At 37.9% G+C, this 15,913-nt stretch overlaps 1 protein-coding gene across 7 annotated transcripts in view; it reads right to left on the reverse strand.

Moving 5' to 3' along the window:
* CBLB (Cbl proto-oncogene B) overlaps positions 1 to 15,913 on the reverse strand; it is a 133,501-nt gene that overhangs the window by 65,112 nt on the left and 52,476 nt on the right. For all 7 annotated transcript variants that reach the window (XM_074596536.1, XM_074596516.1, XM_074596526.1 and 4 more), the window contains exon 4: positions 3,159 to 3,305. In XM_074596536.1, coding sequence (XP_074452637.1) covers positions 3,159 to 3,305 — 147 coding nt within the window. The remainder of the gene's footprint in view (positions 1 to 3,158; positions 3,306 to 15,913) is intronic.

Raw genomic sequence — 15,913 nt, forward strand, 5'->3', positions numbered from 1 at the left:
ATTCCATCCTTCCAATCAGATCAAACAATGCATCAGAATTATTTCTTGTGCCACAGTTCACCCATCAGAAGGCAAGATCCAGCACAACTTACTTTTTATTTGTACTCTAATCTTGAGCAGCATTACTTAGTGACCTCAAAGTAAAGGCTGCTTTTTGCAAACGAGTGAGGAGTCCAGGTTTGCCCTGTAAAATGGAGATGCAGCCAGGGAACGCAGAATACAGTTCCTCCCTGCACTCCTTCATTGCACTGCATCCCTAACCAGAGTTGCAGGTTTCGAATAGTCCTAGGGGCCTATCTTTAGGTGGTCAGGTTAGAAACATATTTTATCAGTTGTTTGCAACACCCAAAATTTTTACATAGGCTCTGCTTCTAGGGAAGTGATACTAGCATATTTGCAAACTAATTTGTCATAACAGGCCCACTGTAAAAGATGTGGCTCACAGGTATAACTGCCGTATATTTTTAAATGGATTAGAAAATAATTAACGCTTAAAAAGCTTCAGGCGTTTTGTTGAACAAAGATTAAACGTAATGCCAAATAAACCTTTTTCCTCCTCTGTTTATTTGACACACACGCTGTTACATGTTATACAGTTACTTAAGCACAATTAACTAAACCTGAGACAATGGCAGGGCTGCCAAACACAGATCAACTGTTCACTGCTTAGAAGACAGGTAAGTAAAATAGTTTCAGTTCATTAGAAAAGAGCTGGGAACACTAATAACAGTGGTTATTTACCTACTCTGAAAGAAAAGCATCTGACAAGACAGAACTCAAAAATTCCATGCTATACTAGATGACCAAAGTTACGTATGTAATTAACTGCATGTCCCCAAACTGCCTTGATTCCTAGGCATTTTTGGTGTATGGATGCTTTAACCAAAAACCACCAAAACACAAACAAAATGCCCTGCTTTCCGCCCCACCCCCCAGAAAAAAAACACCAAAACAAACCAACAACAAAAACCTCAACAAACCACAAAATATCAAAGTACATAATGGGGTGAGGGGAGGAGGTCACAGGGTTAGTACTGGGAGTTCATATTTAAAGTTGCATTTTATGAAGAAATTCACATAAGCAGAAAAAAACCAAAGCATAAAAAAGGCACGGCAAGAGCTCTGGGGCCCTGAAAAGGATTAGAAAGAATCACTCCAGCGGATGAGTCAGGAAAGAGAAGAGTCAAGCGTGAACAGGAGAAAGACAAGGGTGGAGCTGTGCTGTTCAGATGGACAACTGCAGTTGAAAAATTCTTCTTACCAACCTTGTTCTGATAAAAACTTATTAATATGTTACAGTAGCCTACCGTGTGACACCTCAAGTACCTATCTAGTGTGCCATCTCCCAAAGGAAACTGGCAGGACCATTGGAAGGAAACTTGAAGGGAAGCACTTGAATCTCACAGAGAAAGGACAAGTTAGTAAAGAAATATGAAGAGGAAAAAGATACTGAATGAGGAAGCTGATGAAATGACAGAAAGAAACAGCAGCTCGCAGAAGACGAGCTCTGTTAAGTCCCAATGACAGAAATGCAATTTGCGACCAAGATGGCTGGTAAAGGTCATTCGAGGACAGAGCCCAAAAGGAGAAGAGAAGGGCCACAAGGAGATTGAAATTCTGAGAGCTGCTAATCAAAGGGGAGAAAGAGAGGAAGAGATAGCAGAAACACTAAACAAAGATGATTATTAGGCAGTTTTTTCAAAGCTCCGTTTTTTCTTTTTTTGACTGACATGTTTTTTAAAAGCATCATCTGATAGATACCTCTACATATCATGTAAATTAATCCTTCAGATAATTCTGAAATTTTGTAGGTATTTTGAAGATCACCTTCACGTTAAAATGGGTAACAAAAACATTGTCAGATTACTTTCCTCTAAAAAAAAAAAAATGAAGATTGATACAGGAACTTGATCACACTCTAACATTATCTGCACGGGAAAGAAGTTTGTTCGAAGACTGAAGTTACCAGATAACACCAGAATGAAACCAGAAAGCTGGAAGCTAGAAGTAAGTGTGTTTAGACTAGGGAAAAGAAAACAAAAAGGAAGTGAAACTGTTGTAAATTCACACTGAAAATTAATTTGCAAAAGTGCCAACCTAATACGCTGGTATTCTAAATAAAGAATGAAAGCCTTATTTTAAAGAGCCGCTCTTGTTCAGAAAACACAACAGATTGTTGTCGGAATTGTTCTGTGACTTGCTATAGCCTACGTGGTGCAAGATAGCAAATTTGATGACCATAATGACTGTTCTATTATGCTGTAAAATATACAAACCGCTTGCCTCCTCCCCCTTATGTCACTGTTATGCTAATAAGCATTCCATATGACAAAGTGATGAAGCTATGCATCCTTTATTAGCCTATAGTGGTACCATAAATGAAGTTGTTTCCAAGAAACAAACAAACAAAAAACCCCACACCTGCCTACTTCTACATTTGCGATATTGCCTTTGCTATAAGGATTTAATCACATTATCTACAAGTCACACTTAGCATTCATTTTATGATCCATTATTGAACAATATGTTTCTCCAAAACCTGCTTTTGATTAAACCTTTGGACGCATCTCCACTTATTCTATCTCTTTCTGTAACAGAACTTAAACAAAAGAAAACATTAGTCCCTGTGACTACGTTATAGGTATTCAGAAGGGATAAAATCATTATTTCAATTACATAAAAACCACTAAATACTGTAATAGTTAGAAAGTTAAAGATGGGATAAGGAAACATACTGTCCCTGGGACCAGTATCAAGTTCCTAATTCATACTTTAGAGTTACCATTTGTAGAAAAAATATATATAACATGAAAGAACATGATTTTCTATGTACATTATGAAAATAATGTACTATCTTCACCCTAGAATGGAACCAATAAACTTTGTGTCATGTAGTCTAATTTATAATTGAGTGTAAGTGCACGTGACAGAACCGCCCATACGTTTTTATTCATCCTTTCAGCAAATTACAACATTGGGGGAAAAAAAGAATTAATAATGAGTGTAGCAATTTCAGCCAATTTAAAGACTTGGACAAGAAATTACCTTTAAAATGCCACTACATACTTAGAACCATTATTTGAATTTTTGAAAATATCATTCTTTTTCATGCTTATGATTAGAAAGAATTAAGAATTTTACAGAATGTTAGTACTTACTTATCTCCAAAGAATTTTCTCCAGAAATCTGCAGCATCGGCTTTAGTGATACGGAAGTTATCACCCTGGAACTGGCCATTTGGAAAAATAGCCTTGATTTCTGCTAGCATGTGGCTGAAGATGAGGGACAGCTTTGTTAGGTTTCTCCTGCAGATATCAGAAGGGAAAAAAAATAATCATATCAGATCGTTAAAACTGAATAAACTGAATCAATCTTTCAGTATCTTGTATATCCTGCATATTTATGTACCAATCACTGTGTGACACAAGAAAAACACTAAGCTTTCAACTGAAAACACATCAAAGAAATACAAATCAGTAGTTTGTGTTTCTATGCACTTCTAAGGACATATTTATCGCAAATCTCCATGAATATAAAATCATTTGTTCAGCAACAGAACAGATTTGAATTCTCAACTGCACATTCCAGATACATTTCTGATCTCCATAAAGATTAAGCTTGTGCATTTCTATTTCATTTAATCATTGCAGAAGCAGGAAATTTACATCAATTAGACTGATAATACATTAAAAAAAAACAACCCCAAAACAAAGCAAAACACAAAAAAAACAAAACCAAAAAACCACCACACACAAAAACCTCAAAATATAGTTTTATGTGTGACATCACACCTATTTCAGTCAAGGCTTCTAGAAATACAAATGCAGCATAGGACTAGGTTTACTCTTTTTTCCTATGATGATTTTATTCTTTTCAGCTTTCCCTTACTGCAGCTACTTCCTGTTCTCTTTTTAAATGCCTTCCCTTTAGTTAAAACTTGCTTAGAGTTTTCAGTAGCACATTAGAAACAAAAATCAAGCTTCTTTGCTATTAGCTCACTTCCATAAGTGAGCACAAAGAACACAAAGCAAAGAACACAGCATCCTTAAATGCCAACAATCCTTTTGTATGGAAAAATCTGTGGGAGATGGTGGGAAGAGGAGCGAGAAAAAGGGTGATGCAATTTTTATGAGAGCTTCCTTCTGGAGATTTCTTAGATGATTCTTGCAGTAAAAAAAGGGGTATTTTCCCACCTGATATATGAAATAGAGACCACCCAGGAGACTGAGCGGTTTTGATGAGGAATTTGTATTCTTATGTATTTTAATGAAGTATTTTAATGAGTTAGAAGGGTCCTGTGTCAAGCCCATTCACCTTTCACGATCTCTGGTACTACTTAATAGTGCCTCAAACAATTTAATGAAAAACATAACAAAATGCTTATCAAGCATATAATTTATAACTGCTTATAGACAGTATTTTAAATAAATTCAAACTTAAAAACGAGTCCCTAGCCACATGAAAAAATTAAGATGGATTTTTACACATGCATACCACATAGCTTTCAGAATGCTCAAAATCTCAAAAAACCACAGTTGAACAGACTTCCTGGGGTCTTCCTAAAAGAACACTCAACTTAGTACTGAAGCAGTAGTTATTTCAACTAAATTTGTGAACAACTTCTAATAGAGACTCCTGTGGAAGCTGTGTTGCAGATTTTACTATAGGTTTTGCTACCAGGAAAACTATGATAAAGACAGTTATTTTGAAAACATGAGTAATTTCAAACAAACAAACCCCTAATGAGTACATACTCTCCCCTCAAGATTCAGAATGGTTGTAGGGCTAATTCTTTCAGACTCCTTTAATTCCTCCAGTATAATCAGATGTCTATAATTACAATACCCAACTGTTCTGTATTTTCTGGATTTGTTCCTTGCTATCTCCCTTCCTATTTCCTTTGCACTTTATTACACACACGTGTTCTTTATTATTTTACTCCTCAGAACACAAGACTGATGCAGAGAGCAAGCAACAGCTATTTTAATGTGGCTTCCTCAGCGTGCTCTAAACCCAAGGTTAAGCAAGAAGCTTTCTGTAGTCAGGACAGACAGGAACACGTTTCGGTGCAAGTTTGAACAGAGCTCTCCCTTGCCTGGTACACCAATGCATCTGTCTACTCTGCTGCCAGCGTTCTTTTCAGGTACAAGTTTACCTAGTTAGCTTGTTGGATTTGTGAGGCTTGAGCCCTGTAGTGAACTAAAGGATGAAGTCACATACAGGTGCCACCTGGGGCAGTTCCTTGCTCGGAGGGGAACATGTGTGTGTCTGTATGCATGCATCCATGCACATGCATTGCCTACTAGGTATAGCTGCACAGTACGGGACCAGAACCAACAACTGGTAGGAACTGGACAGCAAATGCACAGTATAGATATGCATCCAAATGGCTGTATCTAAATCACAAAGCCTGCTCCTTCCCTCTTTGAACAGCACCCGACACTAAGGGCATCAATACACTTTTGTTTTGTTATGTAAGTTGGTTAAAACAAAATAGAAAATTATTTTTTGATTGTATTTGTATAAACAAGAAAAAAATGTTTTTAATATCAAATTAAGATATTTTCCTTTTTATCTAACCACAAAGCTGAAATTTGAAACCAACTAGAACCTTATCCATGCCTGAACGTAAAACAGCACGTAGCACAGCAGAAAATAGCAAATTCTTGATTATTTATATATATGGTAGCTGTTTCCTCCTTAATTTTGATTCTTGCTGTACCAGATGATTATCTCAAGTAATAATGATAAATCATGTCTTAACCTTTCACTTATATATTTTTCTTTAGAATTGTAAAGCACATATTGCACCACTTCTACTTAGATATGCTTACATGATACCAGATCTCAGTGACTTACTGAGACAGAGATACAAAGCTCAATGATTTCAGAAGTGGTTTTCCAGTATTATACAAGGCGCAGTGATGATGCCACGAGGGTGGGCTATCCATTCTAACCCATGCACTTTTGCTGTCTTGTGGAGGGCTTTCCCAGGTCACCTCAAGAAGCTCAAATTCCACTTTATCCACTTGGCAGTCTGTGCAGCTCCATTTTCTATGTTAGGATAACTGCTTTTTCTCAAGACCTATTCATTTGAAAAACAACAACTAAAACCATCAGCTTCAGCATTTTGGTGAATAATCCTGATAGAAGCCAAAGAACCAGTCAATCTGAGCCACCTGTTTTAGGTCTCATTCCCACCACAAGACTGTAAAGAAACCAATCTTTACCAACTCAGTCTGCATCTCTGACAGGTTTTTCTTCTCCTGGTCACTGTGAAGACTATTGTAGTGTCAGAGGAGCAATATGAACACTGCCTTGTACTGGCAGTCCAGTGGCACAGAAGAGCTAAGCAGACACATGCTCCAGAAAGACCCTTTGACTCACTAGATTTTAGCAGGGTAGAGACATCTTAAAGGATCATATCGGTGCTACACCTCAAAAAAAATGTTATCCAAATTATAGTGAAACAATGGTTTTAATGCCTCAGCAGCCAGCATTCAGGGTTTAAAATTATAACATACTTTCACTGGCAACCTGGAGCAGATTAGAGGTGGGATTTCTTTCCTCAGCCGTGTTATCCCTGGTACAGAGCACAAACATCTCCTTTATTTCTGTAGAGAGAATGGGTTTCATGTCGATGAGAAAAATCTTATCTTTCAGAAATCAAAAATCAAACAACACTGTCTCTTTACATCAAATTGAACTGAGATAATCGTTCTCGACAATATAATAGCTACTGTGGTACGATTTAAGAATACTTTAACACTAAGTGATGCTGTATCAACTGCATTTCATGTAATATATAGTGTAAGTCTCTTCCATATTATTTGCAACATACGCAACATCCATTACTTGATGTTTTTCCCATGATTCACGCTCATCTTTAGCTAACTTTCTTTTGCCAACTCAAACTGAAGCCATGCAGTTCAAAATCCTTTCAGTACTTGATTTCTGAAGTACCAGTTTTTCAGTCCTACTCTATTATTTGTTGCCAGACATGCTTGTACATGACAGATCTACTGAAGAGCCAACAAGGTTTGAATAAACCCCAGAACGCCTAAGATATAAAAACTAAAAATTGAATTTTCATTTAGTATAAACTTGTAAAAGTTTATTGAATCAGTAAACATCTTTCGGTCAATCAGTCTTTCGGAGTTATTCCTCATCAGCAAGTTTTCTAAAATACAGACAGTAAAGCCTGAAAACAAGAATTGTGAGTTTGCTCACTTTTCAGTAAATTACTATATTCTAAATCAATTTTCTCTTCAACTCCAGAGAGGGGGGTCAGACTAGAAAATACTGCAAAGATTTCATAACTGAAGGACTTTTCAAAGACCCAGTCATATGCAATTTGAAAACAGGGCTTAATAATGGAAATATTAACATCTCAGACATAATCAGAGCAGCAGCAGCTAGTAGTAGAAGGTCTGAAGCAGTCCTACCCTCCTGGACCTATTAAAGAGTAAAGTCAAGCATGACTCGTATGCAAGAACACAGATAAATTTTGGCTGTGTCAACTTTGTAATCACTGTACAAAAGCAAATTTTACTTTTTGGAAGGCAACATGGTCTAGCAAACAGAACTGGACAGGTAATCAGGCAGCGTCACTTCCTTTCTGCCCCTGGCCTGGCTGATGAGGTGGGAGGAACACCTGTGTCCTGCATTTACTGCCTGTGTATATGGATGAACAGAAGAAAATACCCAGAGTGCTCCAAACACATACACTTGGCAGAATCAGCATAGACATAAAGATACAAAGCGAAGCATACATCTGTGCCCCGACCCTTCATACTGACTAAATTTCACAGATGATAACCAGGACAAAGTCATGTTAGCAATATGTACTTATATCTCATGCAACAACTTGAAAATGCGTAGACCTGCTTACATACTGTATGCGTATATCATTTCTACTTTCATGCTTGTATATTACTATCTCCCATGAAAAACAGTTATTTTTATTTTATAGGTATACATATTTCTAGAAAAAAACATACTGTAGAAAAAAAGTCAGACTGTATATCTTTGCAGTTATGTCATTACAAAAATTAGGTTACTGCTGGGCTTCCTTCTTTATTGCATCTAATAAGTGTTTAATCTTTCTGCATCCACATAGATATACTTTGTTAAACAACAACCTGCTGTAATAAACAATACGTCAAGTTTCCAAGCTTATAATGTATAACTCAGTCCCCTGGTGCAGAAAAACAGTCTTTAGAGCTAGAATAAAATCCATTCAGCAGCTAAGAATTTTTTCCAGATAGATCTGACACAAAAGTATACCAGACTATTACTAAATAACAGATAATTCCTCTACAGTTCTTATTTAGAATAATTGTACAAAGACAGCTCTGTTAGCTGGCAAAACTGCAAATCATAACTGCTTATGAACCGAGATAAAAGAAAGTCTGAAATGCCTTCATAAGGTGAATTGTTTATTTTAACTTTTAAAAATCCACACCCCCACCAAATATTAAAGCTTCAAAATCCAAAGCATATGTACAAAGCTCATTTCACATAATTAGTTATATTCAAAACAGATTTCTGATCCATATGCTCGAGTTGCAGTAAAACACAGGGATCCTACAAAATACATGTTACTAATTCGAAGGGACAGAATAGACACTGTGATTCAGGTACAAAAGAGGGAAGTGGAGACCCCATGTCTCAAGCTCTTCAACTCTGCTCTCAGAGTTCAGCATTTATGTTTTGTGCCCCAGGCTTCCATTCTGTGAATAAAGCCCTTTCCAAACTATTACCCATTCACATTTTGCCCCGAGGAAAATCATCTCATAAAGCCTTTTAACAGATTATACTTCTGCCATTAACGACGCACAAGTGACACAGACAGGAACGCACTAAGTTCAGGACAAATCATAAAAAAACCAAATTCTGAAGAAACATGTGAATTTCCAAAGATCTAAAGAAGGCACAGGAACATGACTAAAAGTTATAAATGCTGCTGGCAGTTCGGTCTTCATAATACAGTACAACCCTGACTCATTTATCCCCCTTCCTCTTCCAGAACTTCCTCTTTCCACAGACAGTAAACATAGGAAGAAAAAAATCCCCAAAATACTCAACAGCTGAAAAAACCAAACCCAAAGCTGCTGTTTTAGAAAACTACAGGTGTAGAATGCGGTCAGATAGTCTTAACAGAGCTCTCCTTAACACTTCAGAGGAAGTACAGGAAACAAAAGGTTCCTGTCAACATGCCTGCAGAGAAAAAAACCACCTGTCTACCATCATATTTGTCAATCAGGGAAACTCTGGATCTGTGCAATAATTATTTTTACATGCTATATAAGGACAGAGTATTTTTCAGGGACCAGAGTAGATGGGCCTATTCTTGGGATGAAATATTCCTGGGACTAAGAATAAGCGTGAGCTCTATTTCCTACTTGTGCTACTGACTCACAGAAGGAACCCAGGCAAATAACTTAATTTTGCCATGCTTTAGCATTTCTCATCTGTAAGTCCAGAAATAAAATGACTGCCTTAAACATGGTGAGGTTCAGCCAATAATTAAATTCATCACATACTAAACATGAAGAACAAGTATAAAATTATGAGAAACTAGCTGGAGGCAACTACTACTTTTCCTTGAGTCCTGGAGGAGTTAAGCTTATTGTAAGTAGGAGAGCAGTACCCTTCCTTGAATGTCTCTCCGTCAGCCCCTTTCTGACACACACAAGGAGTATTGTGCAAGTCTATTGCAGCTGCGCTATTCACAATGGATACCAAAAGGAAAAAATGGCAGACTTTGGGTAAGATTTGGGCAAGGATGTTTGGGAAAACAAAGCAACTTGATCACAATGACACCTTGAATTTTCCTCCATCTTTTCCTTTGCTTAAAAATCATTTTACATCGATACACCAACTTCCACCAGCAGGCTGGTTCCTCTCATTCTCATATTTTAAAGACCGCAAGAGTATCAAAATGGAAGAAGGCAATGCTTGAAGGATTCAAAATTTCATTCCATCTTTATACACTGCTTATCAACTGTCGTTGCTTCTATAGCAGGTATTTGCTGCCCCATTTATGCAAAAATAAAAAATGAACATAACATACAACACCTTAGTAAAGAAAATGGAATACGAATACAACGGAAGGAAGATGGCCAAGGTTTCTCCAAATCTAAGGCTCTCTACAAAGTGATGAGTCTGTCTGCTCACTACTCCCTCTGATCTTTCATTTATGAACTGGCATGCCATTGCTTCTACCAACACCTCTTAAGCAAAGCTCTGTCCAAGGATCATATGTGTTTTTTACTAAACAAACACTCCATACAGCAGCAATCATTAATAGCTCTCGTCAGCTGGGCTTTACGGCCCACATCTTGAAAATTTCACTACTTCCAGTTCTGTCCAAAGGGCAGTTATGCAGCACAGATTAATGCCTCAAGGTACTCCTAAAGTGATTTAATCTCTTTTCTCACTAGTACTCAGTTATAAAAAGTAACAAATACATCCATGAAATGAAACCAAAGATCATTAGCAGGAGTTAAAGAAACAAAGGAAATGCAGTCTGCATGAAGCAGCATGTCAGTCATCAGAAATTAAAAAGGTGTGTTGACAAGCTAAAGATCTCATAATTTTCCCCATAAATAATTATTATCTCTATTTACTTATGCAAAAGGACAGATGTAACCAAAAAAAAAAAACTCTAGAGAATGCTACTCATGGAAAGAAATTGGAATAAAACTCATCTAAATATTTACAAGTATAAATACTTTGCAAAGGATAATCAATACTGTGACATTGTAAGTAGCAACATAAACAACAGCTAATAGATTTATTGATTTTTTTACTACTGAAACTTTTAATTGAGCTACTACATCATCCTTACAAAACACATGATTTAACATACCTAATCAGATACATATAGAGACAAAAAAAGCAGAGCTGGACACTGGTTTATTAAGTTTTATTTGCTAATTTTTAAGTCAGCTGCTTTTTTGCACTATGGCTCCAACTCATCAGTATCAACATGTTATTTAGCACTGTTCTGCTTCCTTCATCCTCCTCCTGTAGATGTCTTTGTCTACCAGGATCCAATGTTAACTGAACACTGACTTCAGCGTAAAGCCAAATATCCATATCTATAGATGAAACTGAAGTTGTCAGAGAAACCCCCAGGAACAAGGGTAAATCCTGTTTTTGAAAAGTTGAATTAAACCACTGAATACATAAATATGTACAACTTTTTAAAAAGCATGAGTGAATTAATATGAAACAAGGAAGAAGCAATTAGCGTGCTTTGACCATCTTCCAAAGCTTTCTTCAAGTAGAATGAACATTCAAAAGAACACTGGGCCAAAATAAGCAGTCTGTTAAAGGCAGTGTGATTTTTTAGTACCTGACAATACTAAACAGTAAACATCTTGAATTTCATTACAAAGTGAGGTCACTACTATAATTCATACTATCTACGTACTAGAAGTATAACTGATAGTATCAACAGGTGTCAACATTTCCCCATGCCACCATCACTCTCATAATTCTTGTGAGGATTACTTGGTTTGGAAATTATCCATGCCACAAATAAAGCACAACCATGTCAGGCCAAGCAAACCTGCCCGCAAAAAAGGACGCTTTATCTAGAGCAACTCGAGTGACTCTGGAAGGGCAGGAGGCTGAGTTTGTCACAAATCCTGCCACAGCCAATGGCAAGTAGCCCAAAGACCAAGGATGGCACAAGGAGGTACTGATGTGACTAAATGCTTTATCTGCTTGACAGCAATCTTGCATGACCACACGAAAGTGGTTCGGTTTAGTTCTGTGTTGTGCTTGATCTCATTCGCTGTCATGCAGCACCAGGAAATTCAGTGGTTCTGAGGTGCTAATACCAACACAGCAGGTGTGCCCTATAGCACCCTGAGTACATCTCTTAGTATCCAGGTCTGTCTGTTATATAAGCAGAAAAAAATTGATTATGCTTCACTTTTTTTGGTTGCTGTACGCTATTTTCTTAGACAGAAATAGTCCAGAATGTGTACTGCAGGCTTCCTTGGAGATCTTGCCTTTTCAATTTTTAATTTTTTTTTTTTTTTTTTGGTAATAGTGTTTTTACCAGTCAGATCTTCTGATACAGATAAGGGATCTGAATGGTTTCCATGATTTCCACTGAGGGCAAGTCAACAAGATTGCAAGCCAACAAGCTCTTCCTACATTCCTAAGAGCCAAAAGGGAATTTTCCTGGCTGAGCTGCTTCCAAGACTTGGTCAAGGGATGGTGCTGAGCTGCACACTCAACTTATTCTAAAGTCCTTGGATTTCACTTTTTGAGCCTCTTGTATATCATTACTTCTATGTATTTGTTCTGTGGCAGTGGTAGGAGCCTCCTATCAAAAGCCAAGTTCATTGTTTTACAAAGACTAAGCCTCTTCATCCCAGGTATCTTCCTATTAAAAGTATCATCATTAAATGAGTAGAGGAACTCTCCATCTCTAGATCTTCACAAATATATTTTTTCACAGACCTTCAGATATGTCAAAATAAGAATTTTTACCCTAAGCTCTGAAATAAGATTCTACGTAGGCAGCCACTCTCATTAAAGCATTCTAGGAATTGTCTGTGGGCTGTTTTTCACGTGGTCTAAAATACACAATATTTACCAAAATGAAAGTCCAAGTGAGAGATAAATAACCCACTGAAATATAATAATCAGCCTTCAAACCACATCTCAAGTAATTCCTAGAGCTAAAGTTATTGAATTCCTATCAAACATATAATAAAAATTCCCATTTCCTCAGATGCATTTTAATCAAAACCACCTGAAATCATTCACTGAAAATGATTTAAACATTACTTAGTGCTGAGATGCAGCTTGTTTGCACAATTCAGTTAACAAAAATCTGTGTTGCATAGCTAAGCAGTGTCACACAAATGCATATGGCACCGAAATATACAAAGAAAGAGATATGAAATACTGAAACTGTATGTGGATCTTAGAATAATCACTGTGTTTATTTACTGCGAGAATGTAAAGGGTCTTTCATTCCAAGAAGAAAGTTACCACCTCTGGCCAAAAGCAGTAAACAATACAAATCTACCCTATTCACTTTCACATGCACCCTGAAGCGATCAGCCTCCTATCCTCTTGCATATCAGCAGCCCCTCTAAACCATTTAAAACCAGATACATTGCTGCCAGGTTGTGTTAGGAACTTTATCTGTACAGAATAGCAAGGAAAGAAAAATCAAATAGTTGGTTCCAAATTGTTACTTGAAATAGTTTCATGATCGTGACCTATCTACTTATAGCCCATAATGACCAGGTCAGTAGACATCCAACAGGACAATTAGGAACAATCTGGCGCCAACTGGAAATACAGCACAGACCTTGGGAAAAGTCTAATAGATTTTCTCTTTATAACAAGGTATGTGACTTCATACTAACTATAGAAAATAGAACTGGCTGAAATATTATCATCAGTAATCTGGATTAAATAAAAGCAGGTGCTAAAAAAGGCAGGGATACAGCTAGACAGACAGCTGTATTTTTCATGAAAACTGAGACACAATCTTTACCTTCAAGAAGTACTGATGTCAAGTTTCAGAACAGAAGCTGTCTGTACAAATCAAAAGAAAGCATTTTGCTTCTTCAATCTTCATCTCCCATGAGAAGTAAGGGAAGAGGACAAAATGAACAAGATTGAAAAATTCTTTGTGAAAAACTATTTTTCTTTTTTGGTCTAAAGTACAGATACCAACAAAGAAATTTATACTCTGACCTGCTTACTAGATTCCCCCCCCCCCCCCCAACATCAATAAGCTTATCCTATTTTAATGACTACATTTATGAACATGGGTCATCCCCCATTGCTTTCAACCAGTGGTGATATTTTCATATGTAGACACTTCAATATGGGAGACAATCAAAGGTTTTAAAGAAAGCTACACAGCCATGGCCTAGAGAGGGAAGGTCTGGGTAAATGAAAACCAAACAAACAAACCAACAAAAAAAACCACAAAATGGGAAGCAGAGGGTATTAAGGGTTTGTGCTTGAAAGGGAGGGAAGTTCCAACGGAGTTATACAGGGATCTGCTCTGTTCAGCACATTTGTTGAAAACCAGCAAGCAGTAAAGTGATAAAGTTTGCTGATTTCATAGCTATTCAAAGGCTGTAACGCTGACGGCTAAATGCAAATAGCTGCAGAGTGACTCAACCACAAAAATAGCAGAGGAACTTCAATATACGTGAAGGCAAAATGATGTATCTCAAAAAATAATCTTGACCTGATGTACAAAACGTCAGGCTCTGAAATGACCATTGCCACTCAGGAGCAAGACTTTGGATTATGATAAGTAATTCCATGACAATACCAGCTCAGTGCTCATCAGCAATAAAAAGGCAAATCAAATATTATGAGAATTATTAGCAAAGGAACAGAGAACAAAATGCAAAACTTCATTACACCACCATACAAAAACCACAGTCACCTCTTACCAAACCAGATATATAAGAACCAGATCTAAGAGATACATCAAAAGACAACAAGGATTATCAAAGGTAAGAAATGGCTTTAAATTGAGGAGGAACTGAGTATGCTGGGACTCTTCACCTTGGACGAGTAACCACAGAGGAAATCTGACAGAGGTCTAGAAATTGCGAGTGGCATAAGGAAGATGGATGGGGACTGACAGTAACTAGAACATTAAATGAAGCTGACAGGAAGCAAGTTCAAAAAAAACCCTGACCTGCAGAAGTTGTTGTCTAAGGAAACTGTGGAGGCAAGTTTAAACAGGCTTGCAAGGAGACTGGAAAAACACCAGGAAGAGCAGATTCACTGAAGGTTACCAGAGTAACAAAGCACAACAGGCCCAGGAAGTCCCTGAGTTAAAAATGGCCAGAGGCCATTCTCTTTCACCTCCATAATTGGGGTTGAAAAGCTGAAGTTGCCCAAAACACAGACTGTATCAGGAGCGGCTGTGTGTTGCACTGGGAGGGTGGCCTGGCAAAATCTGGCAGTAGGAAAGGGCAGGTGATGGTGCAACACTGCATTAGGCAGAGATCTGGAGAAGTACTGGGGTCATTCATGAGACCATTCATAGCAGAGCACTATGCTGGACTTTAAAATGATGGATGCAATGAGAACCTAGAAGGGTACTTGCCAACACTGGAGAATTAAGTAGTATTAAGAGAGTTGATGGCAAAGTCAAATCACAGATGTCTTCCAAGATAATCAACTTTAATAGTGAGAGTCAACGAAGACAGCGTTCCTAAAATTAGATCAAGAGGCTCATAGAGGGCAGGAGTCCAAAGAGGATGAGAGAAGGTTACTATACCACAGCTGGAGTAGAAACAACAAAATTCTCAGTGGCTACATGAAAACCTGCACGTTTTACTCGCTGCAAAATCTTATCCCATGCAAGTTATTAAGAGAATACACATACCTTCTGGATGCGGGGAAGGCTGTGGACATTGTCTATCTGGACTTTGGTAAGGCCTTTGACACCGTCCCCCACAGCATTCTCCTGGAGAAGCTGGCAAATCATGGCATAGACAAGTGTACTCTTCACTGGGTCAAAAACTGTCTAGATGGCCATGCCCAGAGTTGTGATTAATGGGGTGAAATCCTCTTGGCAGCCGGTCACCAGTGGTGTCCCTCAGGGCTCAGCTTTGGGGCCAGTTTTGTTTAATATCTTTATCAATGATCTGGATGAGGGGATTGAGTGAACCCTCAGTAAGTTTGCAGATGACACCAAACTAGATGGGAGTATTGATCCGCTTGAGGGTAGGAAGGGTCTACAGAGGGACCTGGACAGGCTGGATCGATGGGCCAAGGCCAACGGTATGAGGTTTAATAAGGCCAAGTGCCAGGTCCTGCATTTCAGTCACAACCACCCCAAGCAACGCTACAGGCTTGGAGCAGAGTGGCTGGAAAGCTGCCCGGCAGAAAAGGACCT

Source organism: Larus michahellis, chromosome 1, assembly GCF_964199755.1.
Source record: "Larus michahellis chromosome 1, bLarMic1.1, whole genome shotgun sequence".
NCBI classification, from domain to species: domain Eukaryota; kingdom Metazoa; phylum Chordata; class Aves; order Charadriiformes; family Laridae; genus Larus; species Larus michahellis.